Below are 23,876 nucleotides of genomic sequence, written 5' to 3'. Positions count from 1 at the left end.
GTGTTAGTATGTTGTTACTGCTGCACCACCCAGTGCTGTTTTAGGGTTTTATGGCTCTATTCTTCTGGAAAGACAATCCACAAGATTTGTCTATGTGAATGGATGTAACAAACCTACCCCTGTTAGTAATGGATGTGGCTGAAACCCCTGAATTTATTAATAAGAAGAGGGTATCATAATACCTTTGGATATACACTGATCATCCATAACATTAAAACCACCATATTGTTTCTACACTCACTGTCCATTTTATCAGCTCCACTTACCATATAGGAGCACTTTGTAGTTCTACAATTACTGACTGGAGTCCATCTGTTTCTCTGCAGGCTTTGTTAGCCCTCTTTCATGCTGTTCTTTAATGGTCAGGACTCTCCCAGGACCACTATAGAGTAGGTATTAGTTGGGTTTTGGATCATTCTCAGCACTGCAGTGACACTGACATAGTGGTGGTGTGTTAGTGTGTGTTGTGCTGGTATGAGTGGATAAGACACAGCAATGCTGATGGAGTTTTTAAACACCTCACTGTCACACTGTGTATAGTGTAGCTTAAAAAAACCAAAAGAAATTAGGAGGATGAAGATGAATCGTCCTCTGCTTGATGAACAGGATATCGCTTTAGTAATGCTTTTAGGATGGCAACCTCCCGTTCTGCTTCTTTCAGTTTCCTCTGGAGCTTCTCGTTGTTTTTCTCTAGAGACCGCTTCTCCTAGAAAAAAAAACACACAGTTTATTATGTGAAATATAATGTGAAAAAACATACATAAACATACTTACATACTTTTAAAAACTATGTCTAATATATTATTGGTTCATCCTTGCTTTGCTTAAAAAAGTCTTTTTTATCTGGATCCTAAAAATGTCTCCTATTGTATGTGACCACATAGTATTGACTTTCTTTGTGGGTTTTACAAAATCTACATATCCTATTCTTATCTGTCTTCCTCACACATTTGACACATCTTTGTGCTCACAGGAGTTCCACCCAATTCAAAGGTAGGATATTACATGTTTCTTAGCTTCTTTTTATAGTCTACATATACATTTTCCCTTTTCCCCCAATCTAGTAGTGTCCAATTTGCCAGTTTTATCTTTTCTCCATTGCTGCAGACCCCTACCCTGACCAAGAAGTCCTGTACCTAACACTCGCGCCCTCCATCACGTGTGTTGAGTCACGCACTGCTGGACATCATTCACCATCTCTGTGCAGGCGCCACTGTTCGGTCAGCAAAGGCTATAATTGTAGCGGTGATTAGACTGACCAACAGACACAAACAAACGTGTCTGTGTAGGCTCCTGGCAAGTCGTTAATTGCATTGATTCTTAACTTTAGTTATTAATTTATAAAATAATCTACATTGCTTGCAAATTTTGGTAGCATTGTAGGTAACAACATTAACAAGATAACATTGATAGACAATTATATCACTGGAGCTGTTGCTAAGCTAAACTTAGCTGTACATCTCTGCTAAGTAATGGGGTTTTGTATGTGTTATTCTGTAAATGCTGGCTATATTATTAATAACATAAAAAAACTATGCCTTCTAATTATAATTCTCATATTTACTTGTGGGAACCTAGATTTTACCTTACAAAAATAGTCAGAGTTTTCTTCCCAGCCCTGGCTAAAACACTGTAAGTGCAGTTAAATAACATAGGTACAAAAAGACTAGCTATAGTTAAACACTATTCTATTAATGGATTAGAAGGCCATGTCATTGAAATGAAATGGCATCACAGAGCCATCACCAAAGTTACTGTATGTACCCAGCAGATTTTCAGAAGACCCACAATAATCTGTAAAAATGTGTTCCAATTATTTGGATAAAAACAGTTGCATGTTGGCACCTACAAATGTGTTACAGTTTCCTAACAGAAATGTTGAAATAAGTGTTTGAAGAATGTCAAAAGAACACTGCTAACCTTCTCCAGAGCTTCACAGGTGAGTTTGTTTTCCTCTGTTGGATTGAGTGTGTTGGGTGGCTTGTTTGTAGAGGCTCGTTTGCGCTGCAGTATGGGACTTGGGCATGGTGTGAGGGGTGAAGGGCTTGGACACAGCAGAGATAGCTGCTGCTGGCTGGTTGATGACGTTCCTTCAGTCTGAGTACTCTTATGAACCATTACAGTTTTTGATGGTGTTACGGGAATGCTGGTATTAAAGCCAGAACCTGGGCTGAACTGTTTGTGGCGCTCGGGGTCTGTTGTAGCATCAGTTGGATATATAAACTGGGTTTCTTCTGACACTAATTAAGAAGGAGTTACAAATTATAGTCAGATCAAAAACCATTATAACTGAAATTATAACTGACTTTTTTGTTTGCGCTTTAAAAAAAAGGTGACCGTTGTTACCTCCATGTGCTGTTATATTAGAAGGACTCAAGTCTGCACTGATGCTGGGCTTGATGTTCTTTTTACACTCAAATGCTACCTGCTCCTTGCAAGATTTATGACAGTTCATTCCACAGTCTGCAAAATTATGAGAGAATATTACAAAACAGCAAACAGTAGTTATTATTCATTATATTTTATCTACTGTATGCATAAAAACGAGTGTTTTGTTTAAAAAAAAAAAAAGGTACATGGCACCTCTGCATCTGTAGCCTTGCTTAATCACTCCCCATAACTGCAAACAAAGTGCATTTCATACACAGGGTTAGCAGTTAGAATAGTATTCAGAATAAAACAAACACTCACTACTATGTGTTAATGTGACTTACAAATCCTGAGCAGTTATCACAGAATGTAGGCCTCATGTATGTGGTCTCCTGAAAATTGTGAGAGAAGCCCAGGCCGAGTTTGGAGCAGATGACACTGGCACGCATGAAATAAGCTGTGATCTCCTCCCTACTGATCAGTGCATCTCTGTAGTTCGGAGACATTAAAAAAATGGCATTCTATGAATTGTTTAATGTAAAACTTTGGTATCAGGAATTTCAGTGTGTAAAGACCAAGAATGCAAGCTTAAGCTGAACGCCCGTGATCTTCGATACCTCAGGCGGAACTGCATCAAGAGCCGCCACTCAACAATAGCTGATATAACCACATGGGTGAGGGATTACTTTGGCAAACCTTTGTCAAGCTCTACAATACAGAGTTACATGCACAAATGCCACTTAAAACTTTACTGTGCAAAAAAAGATGCCTTATGTTAACCATGTCCAGAAGCAGCGTCGACTTCTCTGGGCTCGGAGGCATCTAGGATGGACCATCACACAGTGGAAACGTGTTTTGTGATCAGATGAATCAGCATTTTGGAAAAAATGGATGCTGTGTGCTCTGGACCAATGACAAAAATGACCATCCAGACAATCAGCAACAAGTCCAAAAGCCAGGGTCTGTCATGGTATGGGGCTGTGTCAGTGCCCTTGGCAAAGGTCATTGAGATGGAGTACATTGAGATCTTAGAGCAACATGTGCTGCCTTTAAGACGTCATCTTTACCAGGGACGTCCATGCATTTAAAACGTCTTTTAAGTGTGGTAAAAAGGAATGGCAACATTACAAAGTGGTAAATGCTTTACTGGAATGTGTTGCAGGCCTGAAATGCAGGAATGGATGTTTATTATTAAATGAAATGAAGTTGAGCAGATAAAACATAAAATATATCAGGTTCATCCTGTCTGCAATCAAATAAAAGTAAATGTAATGTAAAAATAATGTTTTTTTTTATTATTTACATTTCCCATGCTGTCCCACCTTTTTCTGATTTGGGGTTGTAATTTAGACCAAGGATTGTAAAGGCCATGGAAGGTGCTTGACTTTATTCATTATTCATTATTTTTTACAGCAGCATAAAGTGTGTTACCATTTATTTTGGATAAGTAACTACAATGTGCATGCACACACCAGGACAGTCTAATGCAACAAACGTTAATCATATTTGACACTTACTTATCCTTGTCTGTAACACAGAATGAGAATGGAAAACTTGCTGCAATTTTTTCAAAATCTTCCTGGGAGATGAAGCCTCTTCCTTCATGGTCATAATTTGTAAACACAGACTGGTGAGAAAGAACCAAACATCAAGCTTATCATCTTAGCATAGATTTTCATGTTTTCTGTTTAAACTCTTCAACTAAAAAATGGGAAATCACCTACATCAACCATTCTCTGAACATGTTTACTAATAGTTTTGGGATCTGGCCTGGGAGCGACACCTGAAGCCCAATCCACCACCACTGGGGATCTGTAGGGGGTTGATGGCTGGTGAACAATAACAAAAACACAATAAATATAAGAAATTATACACTGTACTCATTCTTACTCATTAATGGCATTACCCAAGTGTGGATGGTTTAATAATGTTTAAATTCTTTCCTCCCTCATGATGCATTATTAAATTATAATAGTATTCTCCCCCTGATCGTCAGAAAAACACTGGTTGCAGCTGCACTCACAGCGGCTCTGTGGCTCCTCGGCTCTCTTGCATAGGACAGCTCGTAGATTTCATCCTCTGTGTAATACAGGTCAAGAGACAGCTGTGTGAAAGGACAAAAACATTTCCTAGTCATCGTTTATAAGAAACGCTGAAATCAGAAATGGGGAGGTTAGGTTAAAAATGATCCACACCTAGTTACAGTGGATTCAGAATGTAATCAAACCTCTTGGTTTTTTGCACATTTTAGTGCTTTTAAATAAATATAATACATAATACTTGGTATTTATAAGTCTATTTAAAGCATTTTACAAAAACATTACTATATAGTTAAAACAGATTGTTTAGGTTGCTGCTTTTTAGGTATCAAAGAAAGACAGTACTGACAGTCAGTAGATGAACCAGGTCTTTGTTTGCATCAAGGAGAGGCAGATTGTGCTGTAGCTGGATCAGCTCGTTGATGTGGTTGAAGAGAGCCTGAAGCTTCTGTACATTGATCTTGTCGTTCTCTATGTAATCCGTCATTGCCTCATTTACAGCAATCAGGTCCTTCAGATGAACCCCCAGAATAGGGATCTTAAAGCCTGTACACTTGCTGTACGCTTGTCTGTAATTCTCATAATTTCTTGATGATGAGAGAAGATCAGTCATTTCATTTAGAACCTGTGGACAAAAAAAGACCTGAGCAACAGAACTGAATTCCAAAACACCCCCCTTTCCAAAGAAAATGTCACAGGACTGACACATTAGGCTTTAGCAACATAAGACTGGATTACTCAGGCAATTGGATTCTTCTGTTTTTTGATTTGTGACTCTGATTAGCCACTGCAATCAGGTCAAAACATTTTTATTTGGTGGTTGGCAGCCTATCTTTATTACCCAGTTACACCATGTTTGTAAGTGTCATTTAAAATTGCCCAAATTGCGTCATGCTTCCTCTCCACTAATGCCGGCCCCTGATTTGAGGGCAGCAGCCGTTTGCATCTTTTCACGTACACTAGACGAGATCAGCTGCGGATCAGCTCTGTGTACGGAGAGACACACCCTGATCCGCACTCTTTTCCCCATCTCTGTGCAGGTGCTATTAACCAGCCAGCAGAGGTCGTAGTTGCATCAGTTATATGAGAGTCCCTATCCGGCTTAATGCCCCGCCCCTATATGAACAGCAGGCCAATCATTGCTCATGTGGTAGTTCAGCCCAGCCGACAGGCAGAGCTGAAGCTCAATGCGATGTATTCCAGATCCCAGCTCTGGTGTCAGCGTGTGTTTTTACCGATGCGCCACCTGAGCAGCCCTATTTTTTTCTTAACTAAGCAAACTATTTTACTCATCCCCCCCCCCAATTTAGATGTTTCAGTCACTGTTTCCTCCTTTAAACAACACCCACCTATCCAGAATGGTAAAGTTATTATCCTTCTTCCAAGACATCTTCACATTTCATTGGACAAATGAACACACTTGTCCTACCAGCCCTTATCTATACTGTTAAGTTTAAACAAGCTCTGAATGACTAAAACGAATGCTACTTCTTTCAGTCGGTGTTAAGCTCCAATTAGCTACTGGCTGACCGCGATGGATATCTAATATCACTGACATGTATAAGCAGTCTGTAAGCCAAACAGTATTCTAAATTCGGAGAACTTTCTTTGAAATAATTTAGTCTCTGTTTATATGGAACATTTTGACAGTAGCCAAATATACATTGAATACTGTACCTTGGTGGTCTCATTTGGAACATAAGTACCAGTGTCTTTAAGTCTGGAGATAGAGGTGTGACAGAGACCTCCCACCACAGCCATGAGTGTGTTAAAGTTCTGCATCTGCTGAAGGTTCTGCACAAATTAATAAAATAGATAGTACTGTAAAAACAAACAAAAACATAGTGACATGGTAATTAGTTTTGTAATTTTATACAAACATACAGTACCATGAACAGGTTTAAGAATTGCTTTAAATTCTACACAAAATTTCTTATGCAGTGAGGGCTGATCTTTATTCAAGACCAAGATAAAACACTCAACAAATACAATTTCATTGTTTTATTAAACACATTAATTATTCATTTACAGTAAAAACAATATTTTTTTCCTATATTTTGTATTATATTTTATATTGTTTTGTTACATTATCAAAATTTCATTAACTCAACTAACTTTTATATTAATCCCATTCTACCCACATTTTTTGTCTATAAAATATTTTTATTTCTTTCACTCACTTTACTTTTAATGATTCCACTCTGTTTAAGTCGTGAGGTAGCAAATCAGTTTAAAACCATGATGCCCCTTTATGGTGCTTTACAACTAGAGTAAGTTTTTGATATTGGTGTTTCCGTGCCTTTTTCCCACCACTGCCCAACATTTTTTTAATATGCCCTCATAAAACATTGTTCCGACTGCACTGTGGAACATTCAGGTGGTGTTTTGCGTACATTTCCTACACCGTTTGTAATTGTCATTTAAAAACTTAATTGTCACACTTCTTATTTATTGGGGGTTTTGAATATTTTGTCCACCACCTGCAGGCTACATTGAAAACACTGAAAAAGTTATAAGACATTTTTACAATTTAGATGTTCCAGTCACTGTTCCCTCCTTTAAACAACAACCACCTTTTCCCACCACTGCCCAACATTTTTTTTTTAATATGCCCTCATACAACACTGTTCCGACTGCACTGTGGAACATTCAGGTGATCTTTTGCATACATTTCCATCAGCATTTTACAGCATAAAGTGTAGAAGTGAAAAACAGCAGTGTTTTTAAATGTGTTTTTATATCTTTTCTTATGTTATTTGGTGTTTTTTCTTTTAGTAGACACAGAGTCAAAGAGGTTTCAGTAAGTTGTTGAGATTTATAAGGATTTTTTATTTACTTTGCAGTGACCACATATTTTTTTTATTGTATTCCTGTTATTTTATTGCCTGTTGAAGAGCACCCATATTTTTATTTTGTGCATATGTTTTTTCTTCATATACTTCTGAAAAAATATTTTAAAAAGATTGATCACACACTGAATTTAAAAAAAAAAATGCATTATTGGCAAAGAGTGCTCGGGTGGCACAGCGGGAAAACCAAGATAATAAAATGAATATTTGAAATGAAATATTTGCGGAACAAGTGATCATGAATTACATTTATATACTTTTATGCTGGTCAGGATTTCAGTCTCTAGTTTCACACAAGACCACAATCCTCTGTCCAGCATGTTTAGAATAATGATGATCTCTATTTTACCACTAGTATGAACTGTATATGTGCCAAAACTGGTTACAGATGACACGACAGGTCACACAGAATACATAACACATTAACAACAACATAAACTAATTAGCTGAGTATAACCATTAATAATTCATAAAATATCAGCACACTGGACAGGTCTGGGCTCTGTTGGGCCTGGTTCTAATTCCTCTTTAATTAAGGATTTTGATTAATTAATGCATGAAGATAAAATCACATATAATATAGCAATATGATTGCTGATATGTTGAGCATGTTACCTGGGCTACATAGATGAATTTGGTAAAAACCTCAGCCCGGAGCTGGGGGGTTGGTCGACTGAGCACCATGAGCTGAACCCATTGGGAGACACCATTGCACAGTGCAATGGAGCGTTCCATTGAGGGGTTCTCTGACAAGCACACATTTCGGATGTAATTCTGGTAATCTGCAAACTAAAAACATTCATTTATTAGCTGTAATGAAAATGAGTTTCATGATTAAAAACATATAAAGCACATACAGTATATAGTACTCTCTTTCATGATGCACCATACATTTTTAATAAGGGAAAATCTGGACTGCAGACAGACCAAGCACACACACTCTGTGTCTACAAAGCCACACTGTTGTAGCATGTGTACAATTAGGCCTGACATTGTCTTGCTAAAATAACCTTGAGCTTCCCTCAAGGTTCATAGCAGCAAATGTCTAACTATAATGCCAATATAAAATAAAATGCCTTCAGATCAGTGGTACATATGGTACACACATATGCAAGTCATCTATGCAGTGGGAAGTGATGCATCCCCATACCATAAATAAAGTTGGCATCCAATCTTATGGATATCTGGATGCCCATTTTAGTCTTTGGCACAGAGAATTTGACACCTGTATTACACAGCTTTGATTCAGCTTGCGCTTCGACTTTCCACTGTCTGTGAATAGCACAGGCCCAGGGAACTCAGCAGCATAAATCTGGATACATCAGCATATAATTGATGACTGTCTATTTGCATAAAATAGTTTAGTTACATTTCTTGATTCAGGGGTGGACTGTGTGAAATGATAATGATTTTTCATTGTTCTCTCAAGCCTGTGTGATTATGACAGTTTCATATGCAGTGCCATCTGAGGACTTAAATGTTACTAATATTCAACAATATTATACCAATATTATGTATGGTAAATGGTAAATGTAATAACTAACTTATTAGCATCCTTTCATACAAAATACTTGCAAAACTGTATCCTCCTTTTATACCCATCATGACACCCTTATCTGTTACCAATTCACTTGCTTATTGTGGCGTGTTTTAAAATGGTGTAACTTGAAAATTACATAAACGTTTTACCTCTCTTATTTTTTATTGTTACAGGCATCAAATTCAAAATTTGTTTAGATGTGCAAAATTCTATAAAGTTGGTCAGCCTAATTATTTCTTTGTACTTTTTTTTCAATTAGACATTCAAGAGGATGAACAAATTAATCTTGTTTTAGTTTTAGTTTACAATCCCCCCCCCCCCAATTTTCTCCCCTAATCTAGTCGTATCCAATTACCCTGATTGCATTACGCTTCACTTCTACCTATACAACCCTCTATTGCTAACTGAGGAGCTACGCGACTGATACACGTCCCCTCCGACACGAGGCGAGTTCATATGCAGATCAGCCTTGTGCACGGAGAGCCACACCCTGATCAGCTTTATTCCCCAACTCTGTGCAGGTGCCATCAATCAGCCAGCAGAGGTCGTAATTGCACCGGTTATGAGGAACCCAATCGTTGTTCATGCTGCCCAGCCCAGCCGAATGGCAGAGCTCAGATTCGATACGCTGTATTCCAAATCCCAGCTCTGGTGTGCTAGTGTGTTTTACCGCTGCACCACCTGAGCAGCCTTAGTTGCATTTTTAAAATGTCCAAAGTTTTATGAAAACATAATTTTACATAAATCTTTTTTATCATCCACACAAAGGTTAAATAAACATTTTTAATATGTTTCCAACATAAATCAAGAGAAAACATACTAATGGGGTCAAGCTGACTTTACCATCTATGATACAAAATGCTTTTAACACCTTGAAATCACAGAATATATTTTTAAATAAAACAAGTGCTGTCAAAAAGTACTCACAGGTATTCTGCAGAAAGATTTGAACTCTAGAAAGGTGAGGTGTTCCGCCAATTCCACAGGCTCCAAATGATCAAACAGCAAAGAAACCTTTCTCTTCCGACTGCTTCTTACCTTTACTTTATTACTGGCTTTGTGAGACCACTCCCTTTCCCCCCTAAACCCCAGCATAACAAAAGAAACAATAAAAATGGTAAGCAAACTATGTATCTATATGTATATGTATCTTTATGTGATATACAGGGGTTGGACAATGAAACTGAAACACCTGGTTTTAGACCACAATAATTTATTAGTATGGTGTAGGGCCTCCTTTTGCGGCCAATACAGCGTAAATTCGTCTTGGAAATGACATATACAAGTCCTGCACAGTGGTCAGAGGGATTTTAAGCCATTCTTCTTGCAGGATAGTGGCCAGGTCTGTTACGATTTACTGATGGGTGGACTCAATCGCGGGGTGTATGTCGCCCTGAGGGGGCAGAGTCGATCCGAAGCAGAACTCAGAGAACCCCTTCAAGACAAAAAATGAAACCGCGGAACGGAAAGGGGCTGGGCGAGCCCAAGCCAACTGAAAAAGAGAAGATAACAAAAGTTTCACTACTCTGAAGTGGCGAGCCCAACTAAGTACGAGATATAAAAGAAAGGGGGCTAAAGAGCCCGGTTCGCTACACCAGACACGACCAAAAGCCGAATCGTGATGCGCATTTGAAACGCGCCTCGGTGTGATTCGAACCGACGCCGTCCTATACTAACCCGCGGTGACTTAACCGGATGCGCCACAGCGCCACTAACAAATACGGCGCTGGTGAGCAATATGAAGGGCAAACAAAGGATCGCTTCTTTTGTAAATAAAGAGATTAATTCTTTCTATCTCTGACTATTTAAAGGCGATATCAAACAAAGGGGTAATTATGAAAGAAGCAGGCTAAAATATAAACCCGTCTTAACCAAAAGTGGATTAATGAGAGAATTCTAACGCGTTACGCCCACACCCGAGTGAGAGGCGATACGCTCGTGAACACCACCGATGAGTACGGAAAACCCCGAGCTCATGGGCGGGACGAACTGAGCTTGGTCTGTCTAGCGACCATGCAGAGAAAGCACAGCGAGGAACGTTAAGCGACACAACGAGCACAGGAAAAGAGAAGAGACTTAAAGGGCAAATTCCCAAGTTTAATTAGGGAAATGCATAGTAGTCACACCGGTCCTGACCTGTCCCTGAGTCACTTTGATTACCTCGACCGTAGGTCTACCGCGAACCCTCTATGAGGCCTCGCGTTACCAGTATCCCTAACGAACCGTGCAAGAGAGCACAAAAGGGGGTGTGACGGGGATGCCTGGCTAAGCGTTCCCTTAAGTACCTGCTCAGCCAGGTGTTCCCCGTTGCTGCTGATTGCGCGAGGGCGGCTTGGGCTTTGTAGTTCTGCTCCCCCTAGTAGAACTACCACGAACCCGCCCTCGGGTGGCAATGAGAGGAGTCTCACGCGCTTGGCTCCCCCTGGTGGGCGCAGAGGGAGTCAAACGGCTTCTGTCCGTGCAAGCACCGGAGTCAGCTGAGTGAGACGCGGATCGGCCCCCCCTGGTGTCCACCAAGGGGACGGACCGACTCCTAACAGTACCCCCCCGTCTAGAAACGGCTCCCGACGTTCCCATGCCTGCTGCTCTGTTCTCTCGGAATTCGCGTATCAATGCTGGGTCTAAAATATGACGAGCTGGAACCCAGGACCTATGTTCGGGTCCATAGCCCTCCCAGTCTACCAGGTACTGGGTGGACCCCTGGACCCGTCGCGAGTCGAGCAATTGGCGGACGGAGTAGACCGGACCTCCGTTGATCACCCTGGGAGGCGGTGGGTGCGGTTGCGGCATGGTCCGGCATAAGTAGGGTTTTAGACGGGACACGTGGAACGTGGGATGAATCCTCATCGCTGGGGGGAGATCCAAGCGATAGGCGACAGGATTTATTCTCCTGATGACCTTAAATGGACCCACGTATCGGGGGGCCAGCTTCCCAGACTCGCCTCTAAGGGGCAAGTCCCGGGTGGAGAGCAGCACTCGCTGGCCCGGTCGAAACCGGGGGGCTGCCTGACGTCTCCGGTTGGCCGTGCTCTTCATGGTGGCCGCACTGGATTCCAGTGCGGCCTTGGCCCTGCGCCAAGCTTGCCTGCACCGGCCAACGAATTGCTGAGCTGCCGGGACTCCTACCTCTCTTTCCTGGGATGGGAAGAGTGGGGGAGGGAACCCAAACTGGCACTCAAAAGGCGACATGCCTATGGCCGAGTGCCGGAGGTTATTGTGGGCGTATTCAGCCCAGGGGAGCTTGTCGGGCCATGAGCGCGGGCAGCCGGAGGTCAGGCATCTGAGGGAGCGAGTGAGATCCTGGATGACCCTCTCGGATTGCCCATTTGACTCTGGATGGTACCCAGAGGTCAGACTGACCGAGACCCCCATTAGCTGGCAGAATGCTCGCCAGAACCTACTCACAAACTGAGGGCCTCGATCTGAAACGATATCCATGGGGATCCCATGGGGCCTGACAACATGTTGGAGTAGGTTCTGGGCGGTCAGCCTGGCCGAGGGAAGTCCCGAGAGAGGTATAAACTTACAAGCCTTTGAGAAACGGTCAACAATAACCAGGATCGCGGTCAGCCCTTTGGAGGGAGGAAGGCCCGTGACGAAGTCCATCGAAATATGGGACCAGGGCCTTGAGGGGACGGGTAGGGGCATGAGCAGCCCCTGGGGCCGTGCCCTGGGTTCCTTGTTCTTAGAGCACACATCGCAGGTTGAAATGAGGGCCCGGACCTCCTTCTGCATGGCTGGCCACCAGAAGCAACGTTTAAGAAAGTCCAGGGTGCGAGCAACCCCTGGGTGACCAGTGAGGTTTGATGCGTGACCCCACAAAAAAACCTGACGGCGCATGCTGGACGGCACAAACAACTTCCCTTCAGGGCCCCCACCGGGATCGGGTTCCCTGCGCTGAGCTGCCAGGACCTTGCGCTCAATGTCCCATATAAGAGGGGCTACAATAAGAGCCGCTGGGATGATGGGTTTGGCCTCTGAGTCTGGTTGGGGGGGATCCCATTGACGGGAGAGAGCGTCTGGCTTGGTGTTCTTAGAGCCGGGACGGTACGAGAGGTTGAAATTGAATCTCCCGAAAAACAAAGACCAACGGGCCTGCCGGGAGTTCAACCTTTTGGCCTGCTGAATGTAGGCCAGGTTTTTGTGATCAGTCCATACTAAGAACGGAAGAGGTGCGCCCTCCAGCCAGTGACGCCATTCCTCCAAAGCCAATTTGACAGCCAGAAGTTCCTTATCGCCAATGGGATAATTACGCTCGGCTGAGGTGAGGCGGTGGGAGTAGTAGGCGCAAGGGTGCAGTTTCCGATCCTCCCCCGAGCGTTGCGAGAGGACCGCGCCTACCCCCACATCTGACGCGTCCACCTCCACAATGAACGGGAGCCCTGGGTCCGGAAGATGGAGTATGGGAGGGGAGGTCAGGAGCTCCTTAAGGGCGTCAAAAGCCTCTTGGGCCAAGCGGGGCCACTTAAAGCGACCTATCAAGCGTTTGGTGAGCTCGATAAGAGGGGCGGCTACGGAGCTAAAGTTCCGGATAAAACGCCGAAAGAAATTGGCGAATCCCAGAAAACGCTGAACGGTGCGTACTGAAGTCGGGACTGGCCAGTCTTTCACCGCCTGGTTCTTGGCGGGGTCCATCCTCAGCTCACCATGGGATACAATAAATCCCAGGAATGAGACGGAGGTTGCATGGAAGATGGATTTCTCCAGTTTCACAAATAAGTTGTGTTCCAAGAGTAGTTGGAGAATCCTTCTAACATGGGTAATATGTTCCGTGAGGGAGCGACTATAAATGAGGATATCGTCCAGGTAGACAAAAGCATACCGGTCCAGGGCTTCACGAAGTGCCTCATTTATGAATCTTTGGAATACCGCTGGTGCGTTAGTAAGGCCAAAAGGCATCACCCTATACTCGTAGTGCCCGGTCGGGGTGATAAAGGCGGTTTTCCACTCATCTCCCTTACGAACGCGAACCAAATTGTAGGCACTGCGAAGGTCCAATTTAGTGAAAATCTGGGCCTTCTGCAGTGTCTCAAAGGCGGTGTGCATCAGGGGCAGAGGATAACGGTCCTTGACCGTGATAGCATTTAAACCCCTGTAGTCAATGCAGGGGCGCAGGGTTCCATCCTTCTTGCCCACAAAGAAGAACCCTGCGCCCGCTGGAGAACTAGACGGTCGGATGAATCCCAGGGCTAAGGCCTCCTGAATGTACTCCTCCATGGCCTTCCGTTCGGGGGCAGCGAGTGCAAAAAGATGGCCCCTAGGAGGCGACGTACCGGGGAGCAGGTTGATCGCGCAGTCGAAAGCGCGATGAGGAGGCAATTGTTGAGCCTTGGCTTTGCTAAACACCTCCGCCAGATCATGATACACGGCGGGCACGGAGGAGAGGTCAGGAGGGGATGCCGATGGTTTGTTTAACAGGTCGCCCGGTGGTCGGGGCCGTATAAGACATGACTCCTGACACTTTGGACTCCATGAGTAGATTGAACTTAAGTTCCAATCGATGACCGGGTTATGTAGCCTAAGCCAAGGGTAACCCAGAATCACTTGCATCTTGGGGGAGCGAGTGACAAAGAAAAACAAATTCTCAGAATGTTCCCCTAGACGCATTGTGATGGAAGGGGTTCTAAATCGGACTGAGCCTTCCCCCAGGGGATTGCCGTCTATAGCCACTATAGGGAGGGGTGTGGTTAGGGGTTGAGGAGTAATGCCGAGGTGTCTGACCAGTTGGTGGTCCATGAAGTTATTGGCCGCCCCCGAATCCACCCAGACCGCCAATTTACCTGATGAACCGCCTCTCCATTCCAGGATGGCTGTCAGCGAAAGACCGAGATCGGGAGAAATGAACCGGCCTCGACCCGAGCTCCCCTTTAGGGCCGGGCCGGCACGTTTCCCGATTGTGGGTGCTTTCCCCGGCGGCCCGAGGCTCCGAGATGGAAATTACGAGAAGTGCCTATTTGCATAGGTTCTTCCTCCACCGGAGGAGACACAGATGACCTGGCAACTTGGGGCCAGTAGTCCCTCGGGCTCGTAAACCGATTATCCTCCACCCGTTCACGGGCACGCTGTTTGAGGCGGAGGTCGAGGCAGCTTACCACCTCATATAGTCGGTTAAGTGAGGATGGGAGGTCGCGGGTCGCCAATTCGTCCTTAAGTCTTTCGCTAAGACCACGAAGAAAAATGGCCCTTAGAGCAGCCTGATCCCACCCACACTCGGCGGCTAGAGTTTTAAAATCGATTATATAATCCGTGGCAGAGCGGGACCCCTGCCTCAGGTCCAATAGGCGAGGCCCTGGTTCCTTGCCCCCCTGAGGAACATGAAAGGTCTCCATAAGTGCTTTGGAGAATTCTTTCTCCGATTCGCACTCAGGTGCCTTCTGTTCCCACAGAGCTGTGGCCCAAAGTAGGGCACGGTCCGACAGCAGCGAGATCATATAAGCTACCTTTGACCGCTCGGTGGGAAAACGGGAGGCTTGTAACTCAAATATCAGAGAGCATTGCAGAACGAAACCCCTGCATCGGTGGATCTCCCCCGAAAAGCGCTCGGGGGGGACGATCGGGGGTTCCGGGTTATGCCCCCCCGGAGGAGTGCTGACCGAGGACTGGGAAACCGCTAGCGTGCTGAATCGTTCAGCTAGCTGGCCAATCAAGTTCTCATGTCGGTGGATTGCCGACTCCTGCAGCTTGACGGCCTGCTGCAGGGTTGTGTGACCCGCTGAGTCCATTGTTGGTCACACCCTTCTGTTACGATTTACTGATGGGTGGACTCAATCGCGGGGTGTATGTCGCCCTGAGGGGGCAGAGTCGATCCGAAGCAGAACTCAGAGAACCCCTTCAAGACAAAAAATGAAACCGCGGAACGGAAAGGGGCTGGGCGAGCCCAAGCCAACTGAAAAAGAGAAGATAACAAAAGTTTCACTACTCTGAAGTGGCGAGCCCAACTAAGTACGAGATATAAAAGAAAGGGGGCTAAAGAGCCCGGTTCGCTACACCAGACACGACCAAAAGCCGAATCGTGATGCGCATTTGAAACGCGCCTCGGTGTGATTCGAACCGACGCCGTCCTATACTAACCCGCGGTGACTTAACCGGATGCGCCACAGCGCCACTAACAAATACGGCGCTGGTGAGCAATATGAAGGGCAAACAAAGGATCGCTTCTTTTGTAAATAAAGAGATTAATTCTTTCTATCTCTGACTATTTAAAGGCGATATCAAACAAAGGGGTAATTATGAAAGAAGCAGGCTAAAATATAAACCCGTCTTAACCAAAAGTGGATTAATGAGAGAATTCTAACGCGTTACGCCCACACCCGAGTGAGAGGCGATACGCTCGTGAACACCACCGATGAGTACGGAAAACCCCGAGCTCATGGGCGGGACGAACTGAGCTTGGTCTGTCTAGCGACCATGCAGAGAAAGCACAGCGAGGAACGTTAAGCGACACAACGAGCACAGGAAAAGAGAAGAGACTTAAAGGGCAAATTCCCAAGTTTAATTAGGGAAATGCATAGTAGTCACACCGGTCCTGACCTGTCCCTGAGTCACTTTGATTACCTCGACCGTAGGTCTACCGCGAACCCTCTATGAGGCCTCGCGTTACCAGTATCCCTAACGAACCGTGCAAGAGAGCACAAAAGGGGGTGTGACGGGGATGCCTGGCTAAGCGTTCCCTTAAGTACCTGCTCAGCCAGGTGTTCCCCGTTGCTGCTGATTGCGCGAGGGCGGCTTGGGCTTTGTAGTTCTGCTCCCCCTAGTAGAACTACCACGAACCCGCCCTCGGGTGGCAATGAGAGGAGTCTCACGCGCTTGGCTCCCCCTGGTGGGCGCAGAGGGAGTCAAACGGCTTCTGTCCGTGCAAGCACCGGAGTCAGCTGAGTGAGACGCGGATCGGCCCCCCCTGGTGTCCACCAAGGGGACGGACCGACTCCTAACAAGGTCACTACGTGATGCTGGTGGAGGAAAACGTTTCCTGACTCGCTTCTCCAAAACACCCCAAAGTGGCTCAATAATATTTAGATCTGGTGACTGTGCAGGCCATGGAAGATGTTCAACTTCACTTTCATGTTCATCAAACCAATCTTTCACCAGTCTTGCTGTGTGTATTGGTGCATTGTCATCCAGGGTATAATATATATACGTGTACATACAGTGTATCACAAAAGTGAGTACACCCCTCACATTTCTGCAGATATTTAAGTATATCTTTTCATGGGACAACACTGACAAAATGACACTTTGACACAATGAAAAGTAGTCTGTGTGCAGCTTATATAACAGTGTAAATTTATTCCTCCCTCAAAATAACTCAATATACAGCCATTAATGTCTAAACCACCGGCAACAAAAGTGAGTACACCCCTTAGTGAAAGTTCCTGAAGTGTCAATATTTTGTGTGGCCACCATTATTTCCCAGAACTGCCTTAACTCTCCTGGGCATGGAGTTTACCAGAGCTTCACAGGTTGCCACTGGAATGCTTTTCCACTCCTCCATGACGACATCACGGAGCTGGCGGATATTCAAGACTTTGCGCTCCTCCACCTTCCGCTTAAGGATGCCCCAAAGATGTTCTATTGGGTTTAGGTCTGGAGACATGCTTGGCCAGTCCATCACCTTTACCCTCAGCCTCTTCAATAAAGCAGTGGTCGTCTTAGAGGTGTGTTTGGGGTCATTATCATGCTGGAACACTGCCCTGCGACCCAGTTTCCGGAGGGAGGGGATCATGCTCTGCTTCAGTATTTCACAGTACATATTGGAGTTCATGTGTCCCTCAATGAAATGTAACTCCCCAACACCTGCTGCACTCATGCAGCCCCAGACCATGGCATTCCCACCACCATGCTTGACTGTAGGCATGACACACTTATCTTTGTACTCCTCACCTGATTGCTGCCACACATGCTTGAGACCATCTGAACCAAACAAATTAATCTTGGTCTCATCAGACCATAGGACATGGTTCCAGTAATCCATGTCCTTTGTTGACATGTCTTCAGCAAACTGTTTGCGGGCTTTCTTGTGTAGAGACTTCAGAAGAGGCTTCCTTCTGGGGTGACAGCCATGCAGACCAATTTGATGTAGTGTGCAGCGTATGGTCTGAGCACTGACAGGCTGACCCCCCACCTTTTCAATCTCTGCAGCAATGCTGACAGCACTCCTGCGCCTATCTTTCAAAGACAGCAGTTGGCTGTGACGCTGAGCACGTGCACTCAGCTTCTTTGGACGACCAACGCAAGGTCTGTTCTGAGTGGACCCTGCTCTTTTAAAACGCTGGATGATCTTGGCCACTGTGCTGCAGCTCAGTTTCAGGGTGTTGGCAATCTTCTTGTAGCCTTGGCCATCTTCATGTAGCGCAACAATTCGTCTTTTAAGATCCTCAGAGAGTTCTTTGCCATGAGGTGCCATGTTGGAACTTTCAGTGACCAGTATGAGAGAGTGTGAGAGCTGTACTACTAATTTGAACACACCTGCTCCCTATGCACACCTGAGACCTAGTAACACTAACAAATCACATGACATTTTGGAGGGAAAATGACAAGCAGTGCTCAATTTGGACATTTAGGGGTGTAGTCTCTTAGGGGTGTACTCACTTTTGTTGCCGGTGGTTTAGACATTAATGGCTGTATATTGAGTTATTTTGAGGGAAGAATAAATTTACACTGTTATATAAGCTGCACACAGACTACTTTTCATTGTGTCAAAGTGTCATTTTGTCAGTGTTGTCCCATGAAAAGATATACTTAAATATCTGCAGAAATGTGAGGGGTGTACTCACTTTTGTGATACACTGTATGTATGAATGAACACTTACATCCTATTAGTTTGTAATAAAGAGCAGAGTTGTTCTTGTCCATGTTCGCTCATAAGCTCTCTGATCTGCTCCAGTGTCTCTGCCAGAGAGCTGTGCAGTTCAAACATACTCCAAAACTCACTTATCCAGTACCTACCCAAAATAAATGCAACGTAAAAAACAGCTCATTTTAGTATAAGTTTTATATGATTTTTTAAAAATCTAATTAGGATGGGAGTAGCACTGTCGCTCACAGCAAGAAGGTCCTGGGTTCGATCCCCAGGCGGGGCGTTCCGGGTCCTTTCTGTGCGGAGTTCGCATGTTCTCCCCGTGTCTGCGTGGGTTTCCTCCGGGAGCTCCGGTTTCCTCCCACAGTCCAAAAACATACAGTCAGGTTAATTGGAGACACTGAATTGCCCTATAGGTGAATGTGTGTGTGTGTGTGTGTGTGTGTGTGCTTTGCGATGGACTAATTGGAGACACTGAATTGTCCTATAGGTACCTAGCCTACTTGTCTTACTGAAGAGAAAATCTTACCGTATAAAATAGCATATTTTCAGGCATTCTTCAGACTTATTATCTTCCAGTGTACTTTTGAAGGTAAGCAATACAATTAAAGACAAATAACTCACAATTGGACAACAGAGAGACCCAGAACAACTCATTTTTCCTTTAGCTCCTAAAACTTTAGTTCAAACTAGTGAAGGGTAGTAATAAATTACATGTTTTAGCGAATACATTTCTTTATTACATCTACATAGATCTATAACAACTGTGTGCTCTTTGATAGCTATGTAGCTATGTGTTCTATAATGTCTGTGTTTTTTATGATGTAAGCTTGTGTGTTTTAAAATTCCTTAATTTTCTTTAATGTCAGTGTGTTGCACAAGCTAACTGAGGGAAGTAGGTAAAATGCAAAAAAATTACATCGGTTTAAAATAGGATGTACAACAATACATTTTGAATTGAGGATATAGGATAACCAGTTTTTCCAGCAGATCTTTGGAGGACAGTAAAAATCTGTGCATGATGAGAATTATGTTCAGGAGGCTGTTGTTGCAAACATTACCGTCAGCATCTGTAGAGAAAGAACAAATACTGTAAATACTGTGTATAAAAGCCATGTTAGACAGGAAGAATGAGTACAGAATATTTTGGAGAAAATATTGAGATATACAAATGACGTCTGTAAAATCTAGCAAATAAAGTGACAGGTTTTTGTAAGACTTGTCTTTAAGAAAGCTCAGATCTTTGAATTTAAACAAACATCACATCACAACTTCACAACAATTCAAACATCACAACTTTATTGTGTAACCATGTAATGTTTGCCAGAAACTGCAAAAATTGTCGTTTTAGAGGTGGTTAGGTATGCTTAAAAACCTTATATCTAGTTTTGTTACATCTAGCTACTTCCATCTACATTTTTGTATTTTGGTATTCTATGACTGAATACCAAATAATATTCTATTGTGCATATAATATACAACATAGGGTATAAAAATGTCAGTGTTACAATGATATAAACATTTATTCATTCATTGTCTCTTTTACCACCGCTTGATCCTATTCAGGGTCGAAGTGGGTCCAATTCACTGGGTTAAAAGCAGGAAACAACCTGGACAGGTCTCCAGTCCATCTCAGGGCAAACACATATACACACAAAAAAACACACACCCACTCATACCTACAGTATCTCCAATAAATCTGACTGTATGTCTTTGGACTGTGGGAGGAAACCAGAGTACACGAAGGACACCCACACAGACACAGCCACTTCACCTGGTAATCAAAACTCTGACCTTGAGCCACTGTGCCGCCCTGTTATGACCATATGTAGTGAATATGAAGCTATTTGATTGTGTTGGGGAATATACATAAAAAATGTTTCATCCTTGTAAGATGCATGGTTGATAAATGCCGATAAAAAATAAACTTTTTGTGTAATTAAAATCACATATGTCTGATTATAACTTCTTCGCTTTGGAAACAGCATCATTTTACTGGTTTATGCCATTTATGTAACTCCATTATAAAAATAGTTGATAGTTTATATTAACATTTAAAATAAATGAATGCATGGTTCAATGAATTTTTGCCAGTTATTTGCATGTTTTTGTTTCAACCAGGTAATTTAATGCTTGAGTAAAATTGTGTTAACATTACATGCTATGTTGCAAACTCAGTCTATTTTATGTATGTTTTATTAATGTCTCTTAGTGCTCCTCCTGCGCTGGGTGAGAGTGATGTGGGGGGAAATGATGCCATGGAATTGATTCACCCCTGAGAGTTTCAAAGACTGACCATCATCTGAGAGACTGTGTTCAAAGCAGTGACCTTTCTAAAAATGCAGTGACATGCAGGTAATCCGTAATGTTGGTCCTGCTGGATTCTTTTACCTTTTAAAAGGCTTCTGAACCACAGGCCCTGATGGTTAGTTCTCTGATGTATGAAACCAGCAGTAGGATTTACCATGCTACATTCTGAATCCACATGGTTAACTATAGTCATAGACAGAAATATTGTATTTCATTTGTAGCTTTTATTGCAATGACGTTCTCCCAAAAGAAGAATCAGTCTGTAGCATACATAGACATTTTTATAAAATGCAAGAGATGTTTAAAAGATGCTTAGCAATCACTTAAAAATATTTACAGTATAGCCCAAAAGTTCACCAGTGGAAAAGCCTAAATTCAGCATTTTTCTTAAATTTAATGCAATGATATAATTACAAATCATGTTATCAGCATACTTTTAATGAAAAGTTGAATCTTCAAAAATGTACATGAATGTTTTTCTTTGGTATTTTGTATGTTTCTACTTTTGCAGCAATGACAGCATACACTTGTACCTGCATGGACTCCACAAGTTTCTGCAAAATCTGATGATCCATCGATGAGCTTTTTGTAATGTTACTGAATATTTCATTTTGTCCAGCAAATGCCTTATAAATGCTTGATGGGTTTTAGATTAGGTGACCAAGGAAGTGCATGCAAGAAACCCCTCAAACCTCACACAGCTGAAGAAATTCTGCATGGAGAAGTGGGAAAAACTTTGTCCCAGTTGATCTCAGAGACTGGTAGATGGTTATAGGAAATGTCTAACTGAGGTTATTTCAGCCAAAGTGGAAAATACCAGCTATTAGGACATAGGGTGTACTAACTTTTTCCTCACAATAAATTTCCATTTTTGTTCATTACATTTTACAACTTGTGTTTAAAAGTAATTTTTTCAGTTTTGTTTAATGATATAAGCTCTATCTCTCAATACTGTTCAAATGAATCTCAAATGTTCATATGTTTAAATATGTTCAAAAAGACAAAGGTTCTCATGGGGTGTCCTAACTTTTTCACATGACTGTATATGTGTGTGTGTATGGCGTATGTCTGTGGCAATACTGGCCCAATTTGTACTATATACTATATACCTAAAAATGCACTTCCTTGCACATTCATTCATTCATAACTGCACTGTAGAGACTTGTGTGTGTATGAGAAGTCTGTCCATACATATTTATACAGTGTTAGAATTTTCCAATGTATGTAAAGGACGTGTACCTTTTAATCGTTGGTGTTGTGTGTGTTGTTTTCATATTTGTACTGTTGAATCGTTATGGTGTGTACTTTCATTGTTGTATAATGCTACTGGGAATTTCCTTTGGGATCAGTAAATGTGTATCTATGTATGTCTTTCTGTCTGTCTGTCTTTCTGTCTGTCTGTCTGTCTGTCTGTCTGTCTGTCTGTCTGTGATCATCTTCACAGCCCAGACTGGAAATGATATATGAACTCATTAAATAAATAACTGGTAAAACCTTCCTTGGCAGGTAATAACATTTCTTGTAGCTGTTCATCAGACTTTCGTAATGGTGAGGAGTAATTCATGATCTCAAAGAGATTGTACACTATTTGACCACTAGGGCTACTCGATTATATCCTGCCATCCTGGTTTAGACCTATACTTCATTTCTTTGTGCAAGCTGCCCATCATGCTCCCTCCACCATGTTTTACGGTAGAGATGAAGATTTCTCTTTAAATATTCTGATGTTTATTTTAACATAAGGATACAAATATTTTAAAAGAAAATATGACTCTGACAGGGCATGTCTACAAAAAACACCCCAAACAAGTTTAAGATGGGTTCTTAGCCCAAGTTTTTTTTTTAAACCAGACTATCAGTAATGAATGTATTTATTACAATATAAAAAAAAAAGTTGTTTGTAAGCTTCAGAAAGCACCATGTTAAACCACAAGAAAACTTAAGCCTACATAAATCTCACTCTAGCCTTCACCTTAAGTATTCTCCTCTTTACATATATCAGCTCTGTTCATGCAGGTAAATCACCTTAAACCATACTTTTGCCTAACTATGTAACAGTAAAACATTAAGCCACTTGTACTGAACTAACATGAAAGCAAACAGGGTCACATACCGAAGGATTGGATGCTTGCTTGAATTAGTTCCTCCCAGGAAGCTCCCTTGGCAAACTGTCCCAGTGTGTTCATGACTGTCCTACAGTCCTGAGTTCAATCAAATTAATTTGGATCCAACAGCTGTAGTTGATCTAGCAACTGTATTAGATTCAGCATGTGGTCATATGGACAGCATAGCCACCTACACCCACTGACCACTGGAGTGACTGTGGTAGCAGGAGAAAAATGCCAAACTCTCTCTCTCTTTCTGTGTGTGTATTCAGCTCACTGGATAAACAAGTGAGGTATAAAATTCATCAATGACATCCTAGCTATGAATGATGTAAGTATTATTTGTTTGCCTTTTTACAACTTTATCCCAGAGCCCACTTCAAATCACCTTTTCAGCCAACCTTTCCAATTTGTTGCTATGCACCATTTGTAGTGGGATCCTTAAGGAAAAGTTTTAAGTAAGTAAGTTTAGTAAGTTAAGTACTGAAGTAATTAAGACCACTACAGTTTGTCAGTTTGGGGTTGATTAGCCTGGAAGATGACTGGTTGTACCTAATCTAGTGTATTATGATTACTCTGAGCAGCTGATCACTTATCCAAACCAGGTTTGCATATGTTATTAATGAAATGTAAATTGATCAGATTTTGTAAAAGAGTGTAAAATACAGCTAGAAATGATCAGGGTGTAACATGACAGAATTTTGTCAGGGTATAATAATTTTATAGGTGCATCTCTAAATGCATCAAAAGAAAATTTCATGGGAGTTCATTAAAAAATTTTAAGGGCTGCTCAGGTCCTGGGTTCGATCCGCAGGTGGGAAGTTTGCATGTTCTCCACATGTTCTCTGGTTGCTCCGGTTTCCTCCC

At 42.8% G+C, this 23,876-nt stretch overlaps 1 protein-coding gene across 1 annotated transcript; it reads right to left on the bottom strand.

Moving 5' to 3' along the window:
• Nucleotides 1-565: 565 nt before the first annotated feature.
• On the bottom strand, nt 566-23,090 carry LOC134324951 (RAS guanyl-releasing protein 1-like). Its single transcript, XM_063006896.1, has 16 exons — nt 23,018-23,090; nt 19,562-19,664; nt 19,124-19,186; nt 18,608-18,739; nt 9,726-9,879; nt 7,874-8,047; nt 6,087-6,203; nt 4,759-5,034; nt 4,394-4,474; nt 4,095-4,199; nt 3,888-3,997; nt 2,715-2,859; nt 2,584-2,620; nt 2,338-2,463; nt 1,921-2,240; nt 566-706 (listed from the first exon to the last, which is right to left on the bottom strand). The coding sequence occupies exons 1-16, from the start codon at nt 23,088-23,090 to the stop codon at nt 566-568; spliced, it is 2,157 nt and encodes a 718-aa protein (XP_062862966.1).
• Between the last annotated feature and the right edge of the window lie 786 nt (nt 23,091-23,876).

Source organism: Trichomycterus rosablanca, chromosome 13 (assembly GCF_030014385.1).
Source record: "Trichomycterus rosablanca isolate fTriRos1 chromosome 13, fTriRos1.hap1, whole genome shotgun sequence".
Taxonomy (NCBI): domain Eukaryota; kingdom Metazoa; phylum Chordata; class Actinopteri; order Siluriformes; family Trichomycteridae; genus Trichomycterus; species Trichomycterus rosablanca.
This window is presented reverse-complemented; position numbering and strand designations above follow the sequence as displayed.

Bases quoted from the DNA above. Each gene is read 5' to 3' on its own strand.
- LOC134324951 (XM_063006896.1), bottom strand. From the start codon at position 23,090: ATGAACACACTGGGACAGTTTGCCAAGGGAGCTTCCTGGGAGGAACTA. The intron at 8,048-9,725 runs GTGAGTACTTTT...GAATGTTTTTAG, and splicing joins AATCTTTCTGCAGAATACCT to TTTGCAGATTACCAGAATTA. The intron at 2,464-2,583 runs GTGCCATGTACC...ATAATTTTGCAG, and splicing joins GCAAGGCTACAGATGCAGAG to ACTGTGGAATGAACTGTCAT.